Source organism: Stegodyphus dumicola, chromosome 2 (genome assembly GCF_044657685.1).
Source record: "Stegodyphus dumicola isolate Sdum_Otavi_A_Nest chromosome 2, ASM4465768v1".
Taxonomy (NCBI): Eukaryota; Metazoa; Arthropoda; class Arachnida; order Araneae; family Eresidae; genus Stegodyphus; species Stegodyphus dumicola.
Window position 1 is genome coordinate 256145806 of NC_140769.1, and position 25911 is coordinate 256171716.

General features: G+C 34.5%; 1 protein-coding gene across 1 annotated transcript; it reads right to left on the bottom strand.

Moving 5' to 3' along the window:
- Positions 1 to 3442: 3442 nt before the first annotated feature.
- On the bottom strand, positions 3443 to 24226 carry LOC118193787 (protein roadkill-like). Its single transcript, XM_035364929.2, has 2 exons — positions 23119 to 24226; positions 3443 to 3643 (listed from the first exon to the last, which is right to left on the bottom strand). Exons 1-2 carry the CDS (start codon positions 24046 to 24048, stop codon positions 3611 to 3613), a joined length of 963 nt encoding a protein of 320 aa, XP_035220820.1. The 5' UTR covers positions 24049 to 24226; the 3' UTR covers positions 3443 to 3610.
- Between the last annotated feature and the right edge of the window lie 1685 nt (positions 24227 to 25911).

Genomic DNA, 25911 nt, shown 5'->3' on the forward strand with positions numbered 1-25911 from the left:
TTCTGTTGCATAATTTAATTCCATATTTAATATGTAGCTTTTATAACATTTGGAAACTATTGTGAACCAAAAATTCTAAGAATTTCATGTGAAATTTTTATTTTATTTAGAGTTGAGTTTATAAAATGTATTTTATTAAAAAAATCTGTAATGTTTTCGTGCATAAAATTTTTTAATATTAAAATATTCATCAGATTTTGGGTTGTTAGAAAATAGTGCCCATATAAAGAATTCCATCAAATTTCAATTATGTACCATTAGCCATTTTTAAAATATGCGCGCGAGGTGGAAACATGACGAAAACTTTTGTCACAAAGCGGATTAAATTACAAAAATATTTGTGGGAACACAAATTTTCTGGTTATTAGTTTCCAAAGCAGCTATATTATGCAGCCAGCTGTAAAAAGTTGTTAGTAATTTTTTTTTAAATAAATAAAATGTCTCAATTCTTGCAACAGTCACAAATTCAAAGATTTTAAAGATTCAAAGATTCATATATTCAAAGGTTTTAAGGTTTATGAGTCCCCTTAAGGAATGAAAGAATGAAACTGTAAATCAAAGCGAAACGAAAATTGAGTTCTTTAAAGGATTTAAAGGAATTAACTGGAAAAATATTCTTCTGAAATTTTCGCAGTTAGGCCTTAAATATATGTGACACTTTATTTATTCCCGACTCAGATAAGCCTTAAACATGCAAAAGAAATAGCTATAGGAATAATATATAAGTAATAAAACTAGGGCTTAACTTCCTCAGTGTGCGATAGAAGCGGGAAAAAGATTGGAACATGTCTTTAGTCGCCAATTTCATGATACATCTGAAAATTGAGTTCTTTAAAGGATTTAAAGGAAAATTACTGGGAAAATATTCTTCTGAAATTTTCGCAGTTAGGCCTTAAATATATGTGACACTTTATTTATTCCCGACTCAGATAAGCCTTAAACATGCAAAAGAAATAGCTATAGGAATAATACATAAGTAATAAAACTCGGGCTTAACTTCCTCAGTGTGCGATAGAAGCGGGACAAAGATTGGAACAACATGTCTTTAGTCGCCAATTTCATGATACATCTCAATAGTTTATATCAGATGCTAGCTAAGCTTTATGATGATTAGCTGCAAATTTGAAGGTTTACAGATATCGTCAGTATGTGCAGAGACCGTGGAAGTTTCTTAATTTATTGATAAACAAGACAATGTGGTTGAATTTCCATTAGTCAAACGAAGAGAGCTTTAAAGGCATATGTTATTTTCGGGTACTTACGTATTAACGCAACCAGGCCAAAATTCGCATAAATCGCCAAATTTGGCGACCCTACTTACGGCAACCCTACGTGTTATACGTAGTTTTTCGTAAAGAAATTATTTTTCTTACTGGTTAGATTGAATGCCCTGAAATACTTTAACTATGGGTATTTGGGATCCGCCTGCGAGTGAAAAAGATGCTGTTGAATTGTTGCAGGGATATGGAATTATACCGAACGAACGTACTTGTAAAAATTCTCATAAAATGAAACTGTATTTTGGAAAGCAAATCTTCTGGAAACGTAACGTCGAAGAGTGCAATCAACATTTGGGTGTGAGAACCGGAAATTGGTTTGAAGGTAGCCGAATTTCATTTGTGACAGCGGTGCGCTTCATTTATTGTTGGTGTAAAGAGTTAACCTCAATTAAATTTTGTGCAGAAGAGATGGGAATTGCTGACAAAACTGTTATAGATTGGAATAATTACATGCGGGAGATATGTGCCCTTGAAATGGATGAAAAAGAAAGAAAGCAAATAGGCGGCGAAGGACTTATTGTGAAAATAGACGAAAGTTTATTTGTAAAAAGAAAAAATAACACTGGACGTGTACTACCACAGCAATGGGTTTCCGGCGGAATTTGCCGAGAAAAGAAAGAGACTTTTTTGGTTACTGTACCTAACAGAAGCGCCGTTACCCTCATGGAAAAAATTTGCGAAAATATCAAGGAAGGAAGCATCATTTATTCGGATTGCTGGTAAGGATACAATACAAGTGAGTTCGAAAATGCTGGATTTCTGCATGGAACTGTTAATCACAAATATAACTTTGTGGATCCCAACACGGGCGTTCACACACACATGTAGAGCGCATGTGGGGTTCAGCCAAATGGCGCAACAAAAAGCAGAGAGGAACAGCCCGTCATCACTTGACTCATACCTTATCGAATTTATATGGCGCCAAGCTCAAGCTGTTAATGGCGAAGACGGTTTTCAATCAGTGCTAAAAGCAATAGCCAAAAGATTTCGGCCGAAAAAATAATTCTGCAACTTACTCAAATTCGAAACTGGAAGGGTTTAATTGCTATTTTATATTTTAAAACAAAATAATATAAAAAACTGTATTAAAAATTATATGTAATTAATAAATGTACATTTTCTTTCTATTCATACTTTTTTACTCAAACTTACAAATCGTGTCAACCTGATTGCGATAATACGTAAGTACCTATTTTCGGTTGGGGGTAGGGTCCTTTGACCCAGGCACCCCGGTGGTTCACCATCACTCGTTGCGTAAAGACATATGTTAGGAAAAAGGAAATACATAAACCTTCTGTTGTTCAACAATGTTGGTAGGAAAATCCCTTCTCCATTTTTCTCCAGTCAAAATTATTCAAAAAAAAAAAAAAAAAAAAAAACCTTCGGTTGACGAAATAGAATTTAGAGGAGCGTTTCACATTCGTAGAAATCTTTCAATTCTGGTTAACGATCCCAATTCCAATCCACACATTAGAGATTTGGCTTGCCCAATCTAAAATTTCTGTCAACGTGAACAAGACGAAGACTATATTATTTACCAGAAAAACCAAAATCAAAAAGAACTTGCAGTTCTACAATGCCAGCATTCCATGGGCCAAGCAAGTCCTTTATCATGGGGTGATCCTCAATAATACTCTTACATGGTCCCCACAGATCACTTATATTATCCAGAAGTTCCGGGCTCGTAAAGCACAACTCAACCCCTTAATTGCTCGGAACAGTTTGCTATCTATAGATAACAAGCTACTTATTTACAAGTCCATTCTCAAACCATTACTTTGTTATGCTAGTCCCATATGAGCACAGACACGCAAAACTAACAGGGGTAAACTGCAGGCATGCCAGAACCTAGTGCTCAGACAGTGCTGAATGGTACATTCGTAACAACCGAATCACCAGTGCTAACTGGTGCATTCGTAACAACCGAATCCAGGAGGAGCTTGGCATGGAGTAGCTAATATCATTTTGTTACAAACCTGGAACTAAATTTCATGCTCGATAACAACTCATCAATAACTCATGCATTAAAATCTGTAACTATGATTATAATTACTTAACTAACATGGACAGACCACTGGCTTAGCTGAATGTAACCATCATGTAAACCCCTGTGTTTTCCTTTATTTCCCAATGTTATGTACCATCACTTCATGCCTGTAGTTATTTGTATATTCATTTATTTTTGTACCATGTATTTTATCTTATCTTATTTTTTACATATGTTGTATGTATTACATCTCATTATTATTATGGATTCAGACTGCTATGAACTTGTTAAATACGATGTTTTCTCTCCAAGTCACAGCTCGACTGCTTTTCTGAGCCTCACATTACCAGCAGCTTTCGTTTCCCAGCCTCGTTACCTAAAATTATAACATATCTCTAATTAATTCATTAAGTCAAATTATCAGACTCACATTTAACTCTAAAGTACATGTTTATTCTTTAAAAAAATTATGAAATTCATACTGAAATTTAAATCCTTTTGATCAAGTTAGCTACTGACACTTTAAGCTACTTAATTTATTCTACAAGGGGTAGGGCCTTGGCCAGGCACCCTGGTGTCGCAAACACCATTCCACTGGGAGGGTTACACTTGAAGAAGTTTCTATATTTAAACCTTTGATTCCAGTCATGCAAATATATTTCTTGTTGCCTTAGCACCTCCAATAATCGTCATTCGGCGTGTAAGTTTAATCAAGATTATTTAAACTAACGTTGATTCTTTCTTTTATTCCTTGTTGCGTTGCGTACTTGCTCAGTATAGAGCAGTGGTGCCCAACCTTTGGCCTATCGCGAGCACATTTCCAAAACATCAACATTTTTGTTACACATATTTCCAATCTTATGTGATACATCTGAAATATTAATTACGGTAAATGGGTTTGAGATGAATAATAATATATTGGTTGAACTTTATGGAAATCAGAGAAGCGGAATTCAAATTTATTTTTCAGTGCATTTAGGTTTTCCGAGTATTTCGCTGTTTCAATTGCCTTGTGGTTATTAATATGGCTTAATAAATTCTGAAAATGGGTGAAATTGTTTTCTTTCGTCTGATTTATCCAAAAATTTAACTTTATCTGAAAAGCAGTTACAGTCCCAGTCAATTGAAAAAGGGTTTTTTTTTCTTTCTCTGGAGATCTTCGTTCAGTTTGCTCAGTTTTGCAGTTATATCCGTTAAAAATACAGATCGGATATAACCAATTATAACTTCCAAAAACTGCTTTATTGGCGAAAGAAGCTCTACGAATCGTTGCAGTACTTTTCCACTGTTGAGCCATCTAACATCGAAATGAAGCAATAATATTCCATGTTCGCTATCAAGTTCATCAGTCAGCAATCGATTATTTTATAACGTCTTGCAAGATATCTCTTATGACTGTAAATGCTTACCCTATTTTAACAATTAAGAAATATAAATGAATGGTTATTTTTAAAATATTTTTTGTTCATAGTATTGTAACAGCTTTAAATAATATTAAAATTTTGTAGTTTAAACAATTTAAATAGATGAACATTAAGGTATTTGTGTATGGCAATATTTGAAACCAGACTCGAGTGCCACGTGCGACTCTCGCACGAAGAATGTAATTTAATTTTAAATGATAGAATATGTTTTCTCTTGTTTGTACGTCGCCATTTTTGAGTGTTAAATAAAAGTTATTGCTGTGTTCCATCATTGGAGTTTCTTCATATCGCCGAAGAAGTATCACAGTACCTAATCGGGCTGTCGAGCACATACAAAACGATCGGCGAGCACAAGTTTGGGCACCACTGGTATAGAGGGTTATGAAACTTTTATGCCATGTGGTGTGGCTTTCAAAATATTGTGAGTATATTTTGCCCGAAGTTAAAGATCAGTTTCATGGCATGTGGTGTGGCTTTCAAAATATTGTGAGTATATTTTGCCCGAAGTTAAAGATCAGTTTCATACTAAAGCATCAGAAAGAGATTGAAGATGGAATGCTTAACAAATGGCGACAAGATGTACGATACTCTAAAAAGATAGATGCCTCGATTTTGAAGAAATGTGAAACTCACCGGTATAAAATAACAGCAGCACTAAAATCTGAGAAAACAGAATCAAGGCAATAGAATTGGTCCTCACTCAGCTATTGAGAAAAAGAGTAAGAGATAGAAAATGAACATCTTAGAGTGGGTGGACAACAAAAAGGAAATGGAAGTAGGACAACAGAAGTGAGAAAACAAGCCAATGAAGAAGCGGGTGCACAGTCTAAGCAGAGAGATGAACATAATGGATAAAAACAATGAGCTCTATTGAAACTATAGCTCAACAGCCAATGACTATGAAGGCAAGAATCCCCGAGTTACGTTATTTCAGGATGTTTCAGAAGTGACATGCAATAACAGAAAGAGATTCAGCTTTAGGCTCAAAATTCGAAAACAAAGAATAAGACAGGATTATTTTGTGGATCAAAGCACCCGAAAAGACTAAGGAGGAAATTGTGGGGCAATTTAAAATACTCTACCAAACTGGCAAAGACCGCGGCAGAAATGCTAAGTAGAATCCAGATTAATGTTATTATCGACAGTTTTTTTACGTGGGATAAATTTATCCATCGGATGGGAAGATCTGTAGTTCCCTGTCATCAAGCTCCTTTACAAATTAATTTAAAATGTGTATGTAGCGCTCACTGTTTACTGTCTCCTCGAGAAATATTGGTTCCACGATGCGAATGGCGGACAGAGTGCACCAGACTCCAACTTTGTCTGAATGGAGTGGCATTTCCATTATCGCAAGTGAGTTTTCATTCGAACAGATGCGTGTATTGTGGGAATTGACATATCCGGACAAGTGAAACGAAGCTTCCTCTGTGAACCATGTCAGCTCCAAAATGTTGGGGATACGGTTGATAAACAACAAGAACACTCACAATAGTCCACCCCTTCGCCCTGTCTAGGTCTTGCAATTCCTGCACCGTTGTTACTTTGTACGGTTTCATTCCGAATGATTTAGCAGCTCTCTGACACGTAGAGTAACTGCATCCAGTCTGCTGGTATACGCATCGGAGAGATTTCTTTGGTGACTTTAGTAAGCGTTCTCTGACATCGTCCACAACACCTTCACTTATTGTTATGTGCTTTTTCCCTTTTCGAAAGCAGAAAACCCGTTGTTTCCCTTTCCCTGTAACGGCCAATATTGTATTCTTTGCGAGCACGTCTCCACGAAATTCTTTCCGATATGCTCGTTGGGTTTAAACAATGGACTTCCAGAACATCTTCACTATAAACACACATGCCGACAACGGATACGACATCGTGACCAATTTCGATTTATCCGATCACAAGAATCACGCGGAGGACAACACTCAACACTCGACTAACCTGGGAAGCGTATGCAGACTCGTTGCGCGGCCTTCGCAGATCACGAGCACCGTGCAGACGACGCAGGTATATATTTTTTTGGCGAAATGCCAAACTGTTCTGATTTCAACAGCATGCAGTACTTTTGTATGGAATATCGTAGTATTCGTTATTTATTATTATTATTATTATTATTATTTTTTATTTTTTTTTCTTCTGTTTTTCGGGTTCTACATCAAAAAACGGAACGGACCACTAAATTTTCACACTCCCTTAAATCTTTTGCCGCAAACCGCATTAAAATCGGATACTTTTCATAAAACTACAACCGAATGAAATAGGTCAGTTCTAAAAGAATCACCTTGTGCTTTGACACTCGAAATTTAAAGTAAAAACAGGAAACGCTTAACTACGGAATATTCATATGCTTGTATTCTTCTTAAGACTATTAACTATTAGCCAGGCTTGACTAAACTGGCGTCACAAGTTCAGCATCAGGAAGACACTGGTATGGAAGAGAAAAATAAAGTTTATTCAGTTACGTTTATTTTTATAATAATTAAAATTAGGATCTAATTTTTATGTTTAAAGCATATCCTAATTATTTCCTTAATAATATTTACCTTATTATTTAAGACTGTTATAAAATGGAAATACCGCTGACCCTAAACGTCTTTTTAATACAGACATTTTGGTTGATTTTGACCCGGAACCAAAAACGATTGCCGATCCCTGGTTTAAGATTTAAGCATATTTTTGACCTTGATAGAGAATTCAGATAGTACTCCCTTTGTTTTATCATCTCAGTAGTTAAAAAATATACAGAATTTGAGCAGCTACTTTAAAATGTAGCTTAAATAAGTAATCATGTTTAGTGCTACTAATTAAAATGCGAAACTGTTTGTATTTAGTAGCTTACACATATTGAAAGTTTTCAGTCTCTATTATGAAAGTATATTTTGGTTTTTAGAGTTAAAATAGTTATGATACAAATAAATTTATTATTTCCAGTCAGATATTTGTAATCTCGAGTCAGATTATCAGCTTGTACATTTGCTGCAAAGCCTCAGAACAGCTATAGTGAATGTACAGATATCAAAGCACAAGCTACAAGTTCCAGCAAAAGGCAGTACGTGAAACAAAAGTCAACACTTAAGTTAAACTAGTTACGCCTATTACAGGAAATTTTACGTGAAACAAAATTTACACAATAATTTAACTTATAAAAAATCCATATAATGAATTTGAAACGTAACTGATGAAATTTTGATAGAATGCCTGAATCTGAATGATTTACTGTCAGATCCTAAATGACAAATTCACTGTATAAGATAGAGAGAACGAAAAGTCACTTTGTTTGAATTAATGAAACTATATCAGAAAATGTATGAATGGAATAATAACGAAAATATCTTCTAACTTTTTAATTATTTTCCAAAATTTCACTTATAATTTCACTTTGGCATGTTTCTCTTCTGTCTTGCAAAGCTATGTTTTAAACAAAATAAATATTTATAGATGTAAAATAAAAATAAATAAATAAATAAAAAAAAAGGACGGCTTTCCTTTATGCGAACCAGCAACCTTTAATTAACTTTCTGCAATTCAGGATCTCCCCCCTAGACCAGTACTTTCCAGAACATTCGAGCTTATTACGTAACCGCGTCTATAAATAGAGAACTCGCGCTATTTTGCGTCAGAAGCTCTTTTCTCCCTCTGCTGCTAAGATCTGTGCGGCACTTCTCATCTTTCTTCCCTTTGTTAGAATAGTTATGACGTCAAAAGCCTAGATTTCATCGTACTTAGATTGAAACACTATTTGATATGTAATTAGGAGAATTTCATTTAAAAGAAATATTATCTGCCATTGGAATTGATTAAAGATGTACAATTAAAAGCAAAATCCTTCTGCGTCGCAATGCCCGGACTTTGATGCCAAGCTTCGTCATTCATGTCCACGACTGCTAAACTATCACAGCTTTATTAATTTGAAGATTTAAAATATAAAAAAAAAAAAAATAGGACGGCTTTGCTCTATGCGAAAATGGGGAGAGTTATAGTACTTTTAGAGGAAGAAGGTTGGGAAAGTTTCAGTTCACAGTTTTGGTTTACAATTAATTTGATTGGACAAGAGCTATCTGCATTAAAACGTTACGTAAGATAGAAAAATCTGGAACCTGTGAGAATAGATGAATTTAGAGGCAGATCACCAAATTTAGAATGTTAATTTTGAGGTCGCCAATTATTTTTGGAAACAGCTATCATATTTTGTTATATCTTACATAGATACACATTCTAATCATAAAAGCAGCAAATAAAAATAAGTTACAATTATAATTGTTTATATTAATTATTATTTCTTTAAGTATAGAATTTGGTCTTCTTTAGTAGCATAAATTAAGTCCAAACTCCTAACAGACTTAGAACGAGTTCTCGCTGCGTTTGAAAAGAACTGCAAAGTCTTGGGAATGTTTAGAAACAAACCTTTTTTATTAAATCAGAAAGTGAATATATACGTACTTCTCGTGCATACAAATCAAACATCACTTGTAGCGATATAGCTTAAAGTAACTGTAAAATTCAAATTTAACTAAACCTAATAGTATTAGACTACTCAATTGACTTAACGTGAAGTTGGCTCAGAAACTTCTCACCGGCGTAGCTCTTTAAATGACTGTTAAATTAAATTTTAAATAAGTATTTAATTAATTTTAATTATTTAATTCGGCAGCTATAACGCAACGCCGCAGAGCTAGCGAAACTAGTAATGTAGCTTCTGGAGGCTCTGACATGCTCTGTCTAACAATCCGAAAACCTCAATTTAAATACTCTCAAACTAAATTTGCATTCTGGTGAGGAAACTGAAGAAATCCGCAATACCATCGCCGGGATTCAAACTCCAGACCTTCCGAATACGTGTCGAGTGTTCTTCCAGTTACACCACGAAGGCACGCAGAAGGGAGGAAGAAAATACCAAATAAAATTATAATACATATGTAATGAAGTACTCAAGTTTACATATTAAAAATTTTCATTTAAGGAAAACTATACCTTCATATGAGGATACATTATCTGCTATATTACATTACTTTTTAACGAAATAAATGAATGGCATGAAAAATGTGCTCACTCTGTTCCATGGTTTTTACTCTTAGTGCTTATGTAGCTTGAGGAAAGGGCTCTATATTATAAATGATATATGTTATAGCTGTGTTCGAGACGACCCATACATTCTATGACTCTCTCTAAAAAAGGAATTCAGTCACTCTCACTGGTATGATGTCAACCAATATCCGCTTTTATGGCAGTAGGTCAGGATTCGAATCCCATAGAAGGATGTATTTAAATATATAGTGTCTTTGTGGTATGAAGGTACTTCAAACATCGAGTCGAAAGACCCCTCGAAAAGTGGCTGATATGGGAAAAGGAGTAGGAGATCCTTGATTTTCTTCCCTGGATGCTCTCCAGCAAAACTAGAGCGCAGTTATGCAAAACCGGATTGTCACTTATAAAATGCCCTAGGCTTCCCTAAGGATACGTTTTCTACTAGTAATACTTCGTAGTACTAAGTATTACTACGTAATACTTCGTATTACTAGACCATGTTGAATTCGTGGAACTGATTAAGATCATCTCAGATTAGGAAGATAAGTAACAGCACCAAAGGAAATCAAAAAACCTAAAGATAGCTCTCGTGGGCCTTGCAAAAATCTAAATAAACCAAACGTCCTTTAATATTAAGGTTTTTACTTATAAGTAAAATTTGAAACAGGGAATTAATAACAAACAAATTTAAGAATATAATTTATAAAATTACGTTCGCATTTGTTAAAATTTAAAATTTAAAAAAAATTAAGCGCATAATTAAAATCGTTGAATTTCCAGATTTATTTTTGTCGATACAACTTGCCAGAATTATCTGAGTAATCATTAAAAGTTTTAAATTTTTTTCAGCCCACCTGTGAGCGAACAGTTAAAAATCGCCGAATACTAATAGTTTGTCTTTAGTTGTATTATATTCTTTGTGTTATTGCTATTTATTACATGATTCGTCATTAGGCACTACACAGAAAGGGAGGGATGCCCCGTGGAGGAGGTTTTAGAGGAAAATGGCTCGTACGGACGTTGCACACGGGAAAAACCACGAAAACGCTCACGCAGCCAGCCCGTTCGCAGGAACTCGAACCTTGGACCGAACTGTAAGTGCTCAACGACTTTTACCGTTCGGCCACTGTGAGCTCGTCTTGGGATGTAACCTGGGCGAAGGGGCTAACTACATGCATATAAATGAGCTATCGTTCAATGTTTTTCGGGTTTTCCTTGCGTTTTACACTAATGTGAGCCAATTTCCCCTAGAAAGACCTTCATGAAAGCATTCTGCCCAGTATTTTGAGAGCCGTCATGTGCTTTGTCATAGTCAAATAAGCAAACCGGACCTATTTTAAATCAAAACAGCAATACAAACAGGGGTAAACATTACTTTAAGAGATAACTCAGATGAATAATAACCACAGCACGCTAAATTTTCTCCAGAAAATTGAAAATGTGCCACACAGGCCTCTTACTGCTTATCCAAGTACATTTTAAATTGCAAAAACTGTATTTGATTTTCAGTGAATATGTACATTAAAGCTAATAAAACTAATCTTTCCGAAATTAACCGTTATAACGTTAATCGATTTTTTTAGATTAGGATTCAAAAACTTAGAATGGCGAAAAAAAATCATTTATTCGAATCTCGAATATTTTTTAAGATTCGTTGCATTCGAGAGTCTCGGGATTCTCTTAACTTATTCTTGCATCGACATTTTTCAAAATAATAGTTTTTTTCATTGACTGCCTCCCCCCCTTAAATTATTCTTTATAACATATAGCCTACAATATAATCATGATACAAATTAATTGCGCATACAAAATTTAAAATAATTAGACAAAGAATATGAACAAAAGTTTAAATAAAATGGTTTATTAGATTTGAGCTTCATTATCTTTCGTATTTTTATTATTTTAAATTTTAAAACTGTAAATATGTTTTCAGGCCTAAAATCACAGATTTTAATTGTCCAAATGTTCAGTTGTAATGAATGTGATAACTGCGCTCAATGTATTAATGCAATGCTTTCTTTACCTTGTTTATTTTTCAGATTCAAAATATTGTATAATAAGTTGCCAAAATGAAACTTTATAGTATGACAGCGAAAAATAAAAATGTTTAATGTTATTTTTAAATATAATTTCAATATATTACCATTATTTTAATGAAATTTATCAATGTCATGATGTTTTAAAAAAATCGTCGAAAAATTCTCGGATCACGGAATTAAAAATTTTCTACAGACACCGATCTTAAAATCGCCAAAATGTTGATAAGTCGCCAAATTTAGAACCGTTTAATAAAAGATTGGTTTGGTTTGGTTTATTGAGTTTACAGCAAATCACACTAGGACTGTCTGCCTAAGGGGAGTGATGCCTTCGTGGAGGCTCGTATACAGGTTACACATGGGCAAAACTTTGAAAACGCCCATGCAGCCAGGCCGTTCGCGAGATTCGACCTCGGACCGAACTACCAGTGTTCAGCGACTTTACCGCTCGGCCGCTGGTGGGCTTTAATAAAAGAATTCACATCCCCAAAAGCGAAAAGTTTTTTAAAAGCTCTTTATTAGAAAAAAAAATGAATTTCGAAATGCTTATGTTTCACTTCTTGCTTAGAAACTCGAGTATCCTATCATTTATATTAGAAATAGAAAATTATAACTCATAAGAAGATAACGATATATTAAGACACAATAACACGCTTAATAAATACTAATTCAGAAGTCAAACAACAAAAATCAGCGTTAATTTACAAAATTTTCACAGGACTAGTTTCGATGGTTTTACCGAACCATCATCTTCAGCTGCAAAACCGCAAATGAACAAGATAGGAAATAATGTTTAGATAAGATAAGAAAGCCTGGACAAGAATAAGCAAGTGGCGCCATCTGTTGGCGAAACCAGAACTAAAACATAATTTCTCTAAAAGCCGAAGGCAAATTTGGATTAGAATTAGGATCGTTAAATAGAACAGAAAGATTTTTATGAATGTGAAATGCCTCTAGAAAATCCAGTTCTCCAATGGAAGATGTTTTTTGAATAATTTTGGCAGCAGAAAAATTGAAAGTGTGATTTTCGGACCAACAATGTTGAGAAACAGAAGACTTCTGTATTTCCTTTTTTCTAACATATGCCTCATGTTCTTTGACGCGAAATTTTAAGGCTCTCTTAGTTTGGCCAATGTAAATTAAACCGCACTGGCAAGGAATCCTATAAATACCCCAGGAATTCATATCCGGAATGGGGTCCTTGAGTATAGAAGTTGGAATTTTATTGATGGGAGGAGTAAACAACCCGAAAGTTAAATTTCTGCAAAATATGTGCAACTTTATAGCTAATTGATGGAAAGAAGGGAATGACAACAGAATTTTTATAATCTCCTAAAATAAGAGTGTGGCTTTTAGTGTGTTACCCGGATATTGTCATTTCAAAGGCCGACAAAGGTGGCCAGATAGTCGTCATGGATAAGAACACTTACATCGATTGTGTCACTAAACTCTTAAACGAAGGACCATATAATCCGATCCCTAAAGATCCTTCACCTTCGGACTTATCCAAAATAAAAACTGCGATCAAATCTTCGCAAATCATTTCAAGCAACTTAAAACATTCGCTTATCCCATCTGTTGCGAATTGGGCCAGATTATATGCTCTTCCCAAAATTCATAAAAGTGGTCTTCCTTTCCGCCCTATTGTATCAAATTTAGGTACTGCCTCGTATCCATTAGCTAAATATTTAGTTTCTAGATTTTCCACTCTATTAGACAATAACATTTACACCATAAAAAATTCAATTGAGTTTGTAAAAAAGGTTAAAAACATTTCTCCTCGTAATTTACTCATGGTTTCTTTTGATGTAAAATCATTATTCACCAATGTCCCAGTGGAGGGTGCATTAAGATGTCTAGAAACCAGACTTCGCGAATTTCATTTCTCTTGCATCGAAATTGATGAGCTAATTTCTCTCACTCAACTCTGTTTGAAACAAACACATTTTGTTTTCCAAAATAAATATTACAAGCAAACTGAGGGATTAGCCATGGGAAGCCCCCTCAGTCCCATCCTGGCTGATATCTACATGCATTATTATGAATCAAAATTATTTGAAACTTTAAACTTCCCGGCATGGTTCCGCTACGTAGACGATACTTTTACCCTGTTTGAAGGTAATAAAGATGATTTAAATAGAGTTCTTTCAACAATGAATTCTATTGATCCTGCTATTCAGTTCACTTTTGAACTTGAGACTTGCAATTCTCTTCCGTTTCTCGACATTCTGGTCACACGTAACACATCCAACTTCAGTACTACAGTTTACCGTAAACCTTCATCGGTTTGCCTTCCACCACACTTTAAATCATGTCATCCGACTAAACAAAAGTTAGCTTCATTTTATTCCTATGTTTTCCGTGCTCTTCAAGTTTGCTCCTCCAAACTAGCCCTTGATGAAGAACTAAATTATTTAAAAGCAATAGCTATTGACAGGGGCTTTTCACCCAACATTATTAATCAAGCAGTTAAAAAATTCTCCTCTCAACACACTAAAAGCCACACTCTTATTTTAGGAGATTATAAAAATTCTGTTGTCATTCCGTTCTTTCCATCAATTAGCTATAAAGTTGCACATATTTTGCAGAAATTTAACTTTCGGGTTGTTTACTCTCCCATCAATAAAATTCCAACTTCTATACTCAAGGACCCCATTCCGGATATGAATTCCTGGGGTATTTATAGGATTCCTTTCCAGTGCGGTTTAATTTACATTGGCCAAACTAAGAGAGCCTTAAAATTTCGCGTCAAAGAACATGAGGCATATGTTAGAAAAAAGGAAATACAGAAGTCTTCTGTTGCTCAACATTGTTGGTCCGAAAATCACACTTTCAATTTTTCTGCTGCCAAAATTATTCAAAAAACATCTTCCATTGGAGAACTGGATTTTCTAGAGGCATTTCACATTCATAAAAATCTTTCTGTTCTAGTTAACGATCCTAATTCCAATCCAAATTTGCCTTCGGCTTTTAGAGAAATTGTTTTAGTTCTGGTTTCGCCAACAGATGGCGCCACTTGCTTATTCTTGTCCAGGCTTTCTTATCTTATCTAAACATTATTTCCTATCTTGTTCATTTGCGGTTTTGCAGCTGAAGATGATGGTTCGGTAAAACCATCGAAACTAGTCCTGTGAAAATTTTGTAAATTAACGCTGATTTTTGTTGTTTGACTTCTGAATTAGTATAACGATATATGTCAGTAAATCGCCAAAAATATTCCTCCAAAATGCTAATTCACAGTCAAAATGGCAGTCGTAAAAAGAGACAGAAATTTAAGATGATTAAAATTAAGGACCTTCTGCTGAATTTGTCCGAAATTAAGGACTTTTAAAAACCAAAAATCGATTCCAAAAAATCTAAGGATTCTTAAGGACCATACGAACCCTGTTTTAAAGAAGCAGTGAATGGAAGGCTATGTTTGTGGTCTTTCCGAAGAAATTTATTCGTATTTAGTTATTAGAAAAAGTTATGAAAGGCATAATTGTTCGATATCTAAAGCTACGATAGGTAATATTGTCAAACAAGAAAAGAAAAACACATCCAAATTTGGCTTCAAGTGGAAAAACTGTTGGAAATACATAGCCAAGGAAAAAGCGGAATGCTTCGAATGTTGCAAAGGTAAGATCATAAATGTTAAACGAAAACCCGCCAAGTCAACGGACAGATCATTAAAATGCTCCGTGTCAACTATAAACAAAGTAATTAATGCTGATTTGAATCTTAAAAAGGCGAAAAACCATAATGTGCACCATCTTTTCCACGACATAGAACACAGAATGCGCTGAAGAACTCTTTATGAGACACATTTAGCCCCATAAAAATGGAAAACGTTTCTCACAATACATGAATCTTAAGCATACTTAAATGACTGCAGTAAAAAAAGATTCATTTATTATCAAAATAATCTAAAGGAAGTTTTTTAAGGGATTTATGATTGTTGCTGGTTTTCCATCGGCAAATTAAAAATAAAGAGAGTGGAGACTGTTAAGATCAACTCCACATACTATCAAGAACATATTTTATTCATAATTTTTAAATATGAAATACCTTCTCTTCATTCTGACTTTAATGAGTAGAACTGCATCAAAACAAAGCAAGCAGCCCACATGTAAGAATCCGCTGTTATTTTGTTGAAAACAAAATGGAACACTAAGTGACATCAAGGCCATATCCTTCTTATATCCCTACTATATCTCTTAATGTATCATCCATGGGCTCTTGCGCTTTTGGAGTTTTTAAGAGCAGCTTGTCCAAACGTCGACTTACACTTTGGAAAGTGGTTCAAGAGGAATGGGATAAAATACCTCTTCCGATACTACAAAATACTTTATTGTTATTGTATACTTTATTGTTTGTACTGCGATGTAGAAAGGTAGTAAAGAATAAGTGTTATCCAATAGAATATTTAAAATACAAAAATTTTACGTAAACTATTTCAGTAAATACAATGGAAATAGTCTAGAAAATGTGCGGACAGCTTCTGCATATAATCTAAACTATTGTATCCAAAATAAATTCGTGAACTTGAGGTAAATTGTGCTCCGATGAGGAGGATATATATATACTATATAACAAAAACAACATTTATAAAATCCCTAAGTAAATCAGATTTTCAAATGATACCAATAAGTATTTATTCAAAGCGTTTGAAAACGAGATAAGAGCAATTCGCCTTTTCAAAGTATAGCGAGTTAACCTAACCTGAATAACAAGCCAGCGAAGAATCCTCGTGATTTAATTAAAAAGTAATTAATTAATTCAGATAAAAAAGTAAATTTGCGTACGATACGATTCCTTTATTCTACAATTACTGATTATTTAGATACGCAGCCTCACCAGTGGCCGAGCTGATTACCGGAAGTTCGAATCGATTTTGATCCCAGGTGAACGGGCTGGCCGCATGGTTGCCTTTTTATGTTTTTTTTTTTCCCATGAGTAACGTGAATAGAGTCAGTTTTCCTCAGAAAGTCTTCCACAATACCATCCATTAGCCAGACAGCCGTCGTGTGCTTTGCCATATTCCAATAACCTAGCCTTTCAATATTACACGAAGGCACGATGGACGCGTATTATTATCAGTGAAATAACAAGTTTATGATTGCAATAAATTATATCAAGCATCTATTCATAAAATATTATTGCAAAAACTGTATATTCAGTTACGCACATAATTAGAAACATAAGCTAGTTAATTCAAGAGTATTCTTAAAATTAAAGAATTTCGTTTCATGTTTAAAATAAAAATCACGCTTCAGGAAAATTGAGCAGAATTTACCGTTATTAATGACGCTATAAATTAATTCTAAGTTCTGTCTAATCATTAAAAAGCAAATTTCACCTCATTTAGGAGCCTTAACCTTGTAAAATTATATTTATACATGAACTTATCAAAAATAATAAAAAAAAGTAAGTTAAACTCCACAAATGTAGAATGAATTTATTTATTTATTGTCTGTTAAATGCCCCGATATTATTTTGCTCATTATGATCTTAAACAGGACTCGTTGGCTAGCATTTGAAACATGGACTCTGCTTCCAGATGCCAAACTTATGCAACAACATCATGGCGCCAAGATTTTCATGCGTAGTTGCAATTGTTGATGCAAATTGCAGAATTGAGCAATCGGAACCCACGCTCCTGTCTTGTCTGTCCTTGACCTCTTCAGATGAATCCGAAGCTGAAGTTTGATGGACTATAAACATCCTGTAATGAAGTATTTCGCTTTTGACAAGCTGCGTCATTATTTTGAGAAATAAGGGTTTCAATGTTTATTAATGAACGATTTATGCGAATGGTTGGATTATGCGAACCTTTTTAATAGGCTTGTAAGGGTAGCTAGTTATTCACGAAAATGATTCAATAATTTTACTTTGAATCAAAACTTCTTAATTGTTGTTTTTTTAATGACAAAGAGTAGAAGTGCTGCTGAAAACCCTTCAAAAGCTCAAAGAATGTGCACATTTCTTTTCTCATATCAGTTTGCCAGCAATTGAAAAAATTTGTGATAAAATCTCCGGAGAAATATCACGTCACGCATTCACGCCTACGGGTGAACGGTTCACCTCAACATTTAAAAAGAAAGTGATTGGGCTAAGGGCAATCAAAAATTTCCTGGCAAAAACTCACTGTAGTGGATATCAGCTTGCAAAATGATGATTTGCGTATTTTGCCGCAAAATAAATATAGGGAACAGTGATTAGATAACGATTGGTGGTCAGCCAGTGTGTAGTTTTGATCCAATGTTTTGTAAAGCTAAAATAGATCACTGTACACATGGACAGAAAACAGCACAAAAATAACTAAGTAAATAAATTACTAGAGGATTTCTTTAAAAAATGTCTTATTTAATAATGTATCATGCAATACTAAATATAATTTAAGTTTTAAATTGCTAAAGTGTGTTTACTTTTGGTATGTTGATAATATGTCGCAACTGCAGTAATTACGTACGACAAGCACATATACGGTGCTATTGTAATAATTACGCATTCATTTCCCGACCATGGCGAGTACACAGGGATTGTTTGGCAGTCACATTCGAAACGACATGAAACAGATTGTTTTTCTTTACAGTTTGTATCTAGCGTTGCCACCTCTTAGGTGTCAAAATCCGGGAGAGGAAAAAAAGTTTCCGGGAGAAGGGAAAAAAAAAAACTTTTCAGTCGGAACTGAAACACTTTCTGCCTCCTTAATCTCGTTAAAAGGAATTTTTGAGCTGTAGGAGCAAGCACACTCTCGCAAATACTAGTACATTTTGTTCTACTACAAGAAATCGTTTTTGGCAAAGAAGAATCTGGAATTAAAGTGCTATAACAACAGAGTGCTATGATAGACTGAAGTAATTTCAATTGCTGATATATTGTTTTGTTCTTCTGGAGATTACTTCATGAGAAAGTTCCAAACTGATTGCGAAGAACCCCTATTCAATATTAACGACCAGTGTTTCTTGCTTTGCGAATGTACAGTTAAAGCTCTAACATCCTCGTACTTTATTAACCGTTTTCCGACATACTTTACATTCTCCGTTAAAGTTGTCTCTCTTCATAAGCTAATCAAATTCAGTTAACCACTTGTCTTGAAACGACGTCGAATGTTTTGTCTTTTTTTTTTTTTTTTTTTACTTGTTTACTTGCAGAATCAGAATTGTTTTTTTCACTAGACGTTATTATGAAAGTATTTAAACATTTTCAAAATACGCACTTGTTTGTAGATAGCCTAGCTAACTGCAGACTAAATGAAAGAATGGTTTAATGAGGGGAGATGAGGGCGCGTATGCGCGACACACCGGCATGAAAACACGACTCATCCCGTAAGGCGCTTATTCACAGCTCATCGTAGGTCGCTGCTGTAAAGAAATATATATTGAAATAGACGTTCTTTGGGTACTATGCGCTGTCGTGTGATTTTTGATGCTCTCAACCATTTCGTCCGTGCACATTTTGTCGTTATTTTCGAGAAACTTCATATTCCGGGAGAGTTTAATTTTCAGGACTCAATTCTGGGAAAGTGAGAACCCTACTCATCTCTCTCTTAATAGGAACTCTGATAAGAAATATAACGAGCCTTCGACTAGTTTTTTTTATTAAAAGCTCGTTATTTATTTATGTATACCTAATTTCCTAGTTTAAGTCTATATTTAGACGGGAATATTTTGAATGGAACGTAAACAAAATTTCTTTCCGTAGTGGTAAGTAGTCACAGTAAAAAACCGCTCTGAAAAATTTTGCGTTTGCTTTAAATATACATTGTTTCCCTGCCTGACACTGCATTACTCGCTTTTCTGCGAAATAGGAGCCTATTGTAATAGCTGCAATCCTGCGGTGTCGACACCCAAATGACTTGTAAAGCACCATAAGCGTCCAAAGAAGAGAGAAGCAGTTTTGTTCTTTAATCAGTTTAATTCTTTTCTCCGAATTTGGATATTCCTGTGGTTACATCTTTTGTTGCGGTGATTGCTAGCAGTCGCTTTGATGGGGGGGGGGAATAGGTTTTCCAGTGAAAAATGGCGGTATTTACTTCTGGAACTCGGGTTAATTATGTTAAGCGTTTGAGGACACAGAGTATAACTCGGGCGATTCACTACGGGATGGATTTCTCGTCCAGAGGTAACTCGGGTGAATCAGGGAAGGGTTAAAAAGTGTCAGTTAGAAGTGGTCTCAAACTGGCGGTTCTCAAGCCTCAAAGCAATTTTATGCTACCCGCGAACACATTTTAGTTTAGCATTTGTAGCTAAGATTTCAAAATTTAAGTTATTTGACGTTTGAGTTTAGGTTATTACCATTAAAAATGAACTCGAATAACGCAGTTGAAAATCTATATATATATATATATATATATATACCGGGTGGCCATAATTAAACTGTAGCGCGATCTATTTGCGAGAATGACGCCACATTTTGTAGAAAGATTAAACAAGACGGGGGACGAAGGATTCTGCGAAAAAACAAATTAGTTCCAAAAGTCACCGCTAGGGGAATATGTGGCGCTGTGTAATAGAAAATAGAGTGTTAACAAATGCAAATTAATACGGAATAAAATTACCTTTTATTATGCACATTTTCTGATTTAGTTCAAGTGCAATATGGCAACACTTTTAAAAAAGAGATTTAAAAAGCGATAAAAGACAATGCCTGGGGGGAAATCATTTTCATGCAAGATGGAGCCCCTTCACATGTTGCTCAGATGCTACGACAGAAATTCACAACAGAGAGAGTCATTAGCCGCTACTTTCCAACTGCATGGCCACCTCGGTCGCCTGATCTTACCCCATGCGACTTCTGGCTATGGGGTTACCTTAAGTCCAAGGTCTATCAAGGAGTGGTCCAGGACCTGGCTACGTTGAAGGATAACATCACGGACTGTACGGGAGATTCCTGCAGACATGTTACTTTCTGCTGTTGTGCATACTGTGCACAGAATGCAATATATTGGTCACAACAACGGCAGCCACATTGAACTTCATTTGAATGCAAAATAAAAGGTAATTTCCGCATTGATTTGCATTTGTTAACACTCTATTCCCCTAGCGGTGACTTTTGGAACTAATTTGTTTTTTCGCGGAATCCTTCGTCTCCCGTCATTCTCGCAAATAGATCGCGCTACAGAACACTGTGAGCACTGTCAGTTTAATTATGGCCACCGTTACATTAATTTATGCCTCGAAGAAAAATTTAACAGATAAATTCTCAAATTTTGTAACTTGCAATTTTTTTTAAAACTATTTTATTAACTTTTTATTTCTGGGTAAATTAAAGTCAGTTGTCTAGTGATTAACTTAACCTGTTAGAACTGTTACAAATTTTGTATATATATACAAATAATTTTGTAAAAATCATATGTCAAACTGTAGGTTGTTTTTTAGCTCAAATGGGCAATTTGCCCAGAAGGATTATTAATTTTGTTTTGGCATTTTGCGCCGATTCACTACAAGCGTTCTTTCACATTTTAAATTGTTACCACCAAATATTAGAGCCCAAAGTAATTAATAAATTAATCAATCAATAAATTAAATAATGAAGAATCTGCATAAATGTATATATGTTTCTCGGAATGTGAAAAAACAACAGTACCTAGAGCCATCAAATTTTGAATAAAGTACGTCTCCTAATATGGGGATCTGGAAGACCGAATTTGGAAATTTTTTATCATCTAATTTTATTTTGTAAAGCATTTATAAGTTAATGATTCACTCAATTCACATGATTTCGAATTATTAAACATTACCTTTATTTAAATACGAAAAAATATACCATGAAATTTTTTTAAACATACTCCTAGCAAATTTAATGCGAACAAACTTACATTTTAATTAGCAATGCAGATACTTATGCATGTAACACACATATGTGGAAGAAGTAAGAGAACAAGTTTTGAGTAAAAATGTTAAACCTTAAATTTATGCGCTTAAAACACTTATAGTATTTACAAACCATACCTTAAAAAGCATGAACATAAATTCTACTTTTCACAAAATTTTATATATGAAATTCCTACATACTCAATTTCGGTATTAATAAACATTGCTTCCACACTCTGCTGAAACTTTTACCGCATCTATTATTGCTGCTACTGCTGTTGCTATTTATTTCACTTATATATTTGAGAACAAGCCCTCATTAAGAATAAATCTTTGAAAATACTAATAAGCACTTAACACTATGAATGAAATTCAGAAAACATTTTGGCACTTCAAGATAGTAATTTTCACGTCCAAATGCCCTCAAATGGAAAATTTCGGAATTAAAATTTAATAATTTAAATTTACAAGTATATACTCAATTTTGACATTCTCGAACATTAATAATTCTTACACATAGTTCCCATAAAATGCTAAAAAATTTGCCTCAGCATAAATAAGTTTTCTATGTCACGAAAATATACGCAAGCAATTGCAAATAGAACAAACACATTTCTTATTACACAATTATTATATATAAAATTGAGGATATAACTATAAACAATTTTTACACGTTAATTAAATTTTATCATACCTAGAAACTAATAATATAGCATAATAGCAAATTGATTATTAGGCACTGCTTTATTATTTTATATTTAAGAATGAACTACTTAAAGCGGAAAAAATTGAAGTAAAAAATTATTTAAAATAACTTGAAGGTGGACAACATTTCTAAAGCTTCAAAATAGTTAATTTTATGACCATGAAGATATCGATGAATAAGTTCATTTTACGAGGAAAACTTTAAAAATGAGTTATGAGCAGAAAAGAAATGTGCATTATTTTGAGCGCAAAAGACACAACCTGCGCGTACTTAGAAAGTCCTCCACGAAGGCATCCCTTCCTTTAGGCAGATAGCCCTCGTGTGCTTTGCCATAATTGAATAACCCAACAACCTGCGCGTAAAAAAAGTAATTCAATATTATATATACTCAAATTTTATGTATTACTTCAATTTCGACATTCTTAAACATGCCTTCAATACACTGCTAAGATTGTCACCGTACCTGAAAAAAGCCAATTGTAATAAAGCATAACAATTACCTTTCAGTACATAAGTTTCTATTCACTGATATTGCTTCATTTTCTCTACTGTTACTATTATTATTATTATTTCATTTCTATTATTACTACTGTATTATTTCATTTCTAATATTACTACTACTATATTATTTCCTATTCATATATCTGAAAATGCACCACCGATAAATATTTAAAAATGATAATAATCATTTACAGTAACAAATGAAATTTAGAAAGCATTTCTGATGCTTCAAAACAGTTATTTTTATGTCCTTAAGATATACCTTCAAAAGAAAACTTAGGATGTATCATAACAAGAAGCAGGCATTAAATGTTTAAGCAGTATTCAGTTTCCTCATACAATTGTTCCACCACAAAAGACAGTACCTTTGTTCCCAAAGCCGAATTTTCCTTCAGAAAGATATTCCACGCTTCAGTAGATTTAATTTCTTCAAACACAGAGGCAATGAATGTCATTGTTTCATTCATTAGGTCATCATCTTGATGTCTATCTGATAATATTAAAGTCTCAAGAGCTGTGGAACTCGACAGGAATGAAGGAATGAATTCACCACAGATACGTTTAAGATCATACACGGCGTATTTGTCAGCTGCGTAGTAAAGGTCACGAGCCTGCGAATAAGATGACGGGTTTGCTTGACCGCTGTACATGAACAGCAGTAGTTTCTCCAAGGTGTCCGCATCTATATCCTTAATGAGCATTCTGTTGTCAGTAGTTTCCAACATGGGATGCTGAAGCATTTGGGCAAAAACCGGAGATCTGGCGGAAAGTAGACATTTGTGAGCATGAAATTCCAAATTATTGCATACAAGAACGAAGTCCGAGTAGTCATGCCTGTCATACATTGCTTGCATGTCACGTGAAAGTTTAGAAAAAAAATTCATGCTTGGTGGTATTTTTTCTATACTTTTATGGCATGTACATCCAATTTCCTCTTTCCGTTCGACGAATTTTGTAATAAATATACCACATGTTATGTCTATCGTGCTATTATTGTAATATCCTTTGGAATATGGTAGACTTCCAATTGTAGTTTTCATTACACCAGCATTCATTCTACAGTTAACTTCAAACACCTTATTACATGACTCTTTTGTTCTTATTACTACAAATCCTTTTAATTGAACAGGTTCATCGATTTCTTCTCGATAAAGTTGTAAAATGCGTAGTTTAGCCTCCACAATGTAACTGAAAAACCAATTCCTTCCTCGAAAGCCAAAATTACTGCTGCGAAATGGCGACGAACCTGTACACCCATACTGTACCCATTGGTATGTTAAACTATATTCTTCCATTCTTTCTTTTGATGAAACGTAAATTATAAATTCACACAGTACAGAGTCTGCTGAGAGAGAGAAGTACAGAATTGCTGTTTTTGTGACACAAACTTATTTCTTTTCAAAACACCTATCACAAAAGTATTTGCTGCACCACTACGCCTAATGGAACGAATTACGCTAATGCTTACTCTCACTATTCACACACCAGAGTGCGCATCACAGCCAGTGCGCATATTATGACGTCATTCATTTTGCGAACTAAAGCTAAGTCTTTCAACAAGCGCAGTAATGTAAACAACGGCAATTACTGTAAATGCGATTCAAAGCAGCCCCAAAATTAACGACGAGCTGATTAAATCCGGTGTAAAATTCCAGATGTTTTATATCAGCCGTGACAAGCGCAGCTACTTTTAATACAAGTTCTAGATGTAGTACAATGCAACCTCGACCGTTTGAAATATTTAAAATTACAGTCATTTCGGATAATCAAAAATTCGCCTAATAGAGAAGAAATTTGTAATGATACGAATTTCTTTCCAACCAGTATTTCTGAAGTTGTTTTGGCTCTAGTGTAGAATTGGGTGCCCCTTCGATCAGCGGCAATTTATTTATTTATTTATTTTTTAATTTTGGCGATGAAACCTCACTTCTGGTTACCATGATAGTTTTTACTTTGTTTTAGCTTCCTGATTTTATTTAAATGAAAATAGATTGAAGTGTACATGGACAAAGTACATTTCTAGGATTGTTTTTTAAGTGAAAACACATTGATGTGTACATGAACACAGAGCTTGTGCAATTTTGGACTTCTTATTTTAGTTTTGTGTAGCGGCCATCTTGAAATTGTGCCTTCCAGGCGCTTATCGTGGCGTCAAAAAAGAATCGCCAAAAAACAAGGGGCACTCAATTGTAAACTTTTACCGTTGTTTTATTTGGAATTTAAAAAATAAGTGAACAAGTACCATTTTAAGATTTTAAAAAACTCTTTTAGTAGATAAACTTTGCTTCATTCAGTTAAATAAATAACACATTCAAGATTTTATCTTATGACGAATATATTTATGAAAAGCTGGAGGGAAAAAAAGCTATCAAAATTTATGCAAATTAAGAAATTTTGTCAAATTTCTTACACGCGCATTTTTACGAGACACTAATTTTTTTTTTTCAGAAGTCATTTATATTTTCCTGTAACTGTCTTATAATTAGTCAATGTTCGATAAGTCACTTATCTTTTCCTGTAACTGTCTTATAATTCCATTAGTCGCTGTTCGATCAAGCCAGTTTTTGATTTACAAATGATCCTCATCAGAAGCATCAGAACTTTGCTCTAGAGGTATGTTCGGAACTCACCTAGGGACAGACCAGAGGTAACTCCGTTCAACTCTGGTTCTTTGACCTGCATTTTTACGAGACATTTTTTTTTTTTTTTTTTTTTTTCAGAAGTCACTTATCTTTTCCTGTAACTGTCTTATACACTGGTGTGCAAAAATTAAGGACGAGACGGTTTTTTCAATATAACTTTGTACAAAAGCTTTCCAAATCACCACATTTAATACCGTAAGATCCCCAATACGTAAGGACATGAGTAATGTAAGCAACACTTACTAAAAGAGAAATCAGAGGAATAAAACGTAGCATGGAGCGCAATGCGACTGAAGGCCGAAACATCCCTGTGATGGGTGTCCAGCAAGAAACATCCGGTCTTTAATAGGGGATATGATCTCCCCTGACTGCTAGGCAGGTTTCACAGCGTCTGCCCATGCTGAGAATGAGGGTGTCAATGAGTTGTTGAGGCATTGCTGCCCATTCCTCTTGCAGCGCCAATCGAAGCTCCGGAATCTCTACGGGTGGTAAGGTACGACCTGCCCAGCGTCTGCC

Bases quoted from the DNA above. Each gene is read 5' to 3' on its own strand.
- LOC118193787 (XM_035364929.2), bottom strand. From the start codon at position 24,048: ATGGAAGAATATAGTTTAACATACCAATGGGTACAGTATGGGTGTACA. The intron at 3,644-23,118 runs GTACTGTCTTTT...TTATAATTTTAG, and splicing joins ATTCGGCTTTGGGAACAAAG to GTAACGAGGCTGGGAAACGA.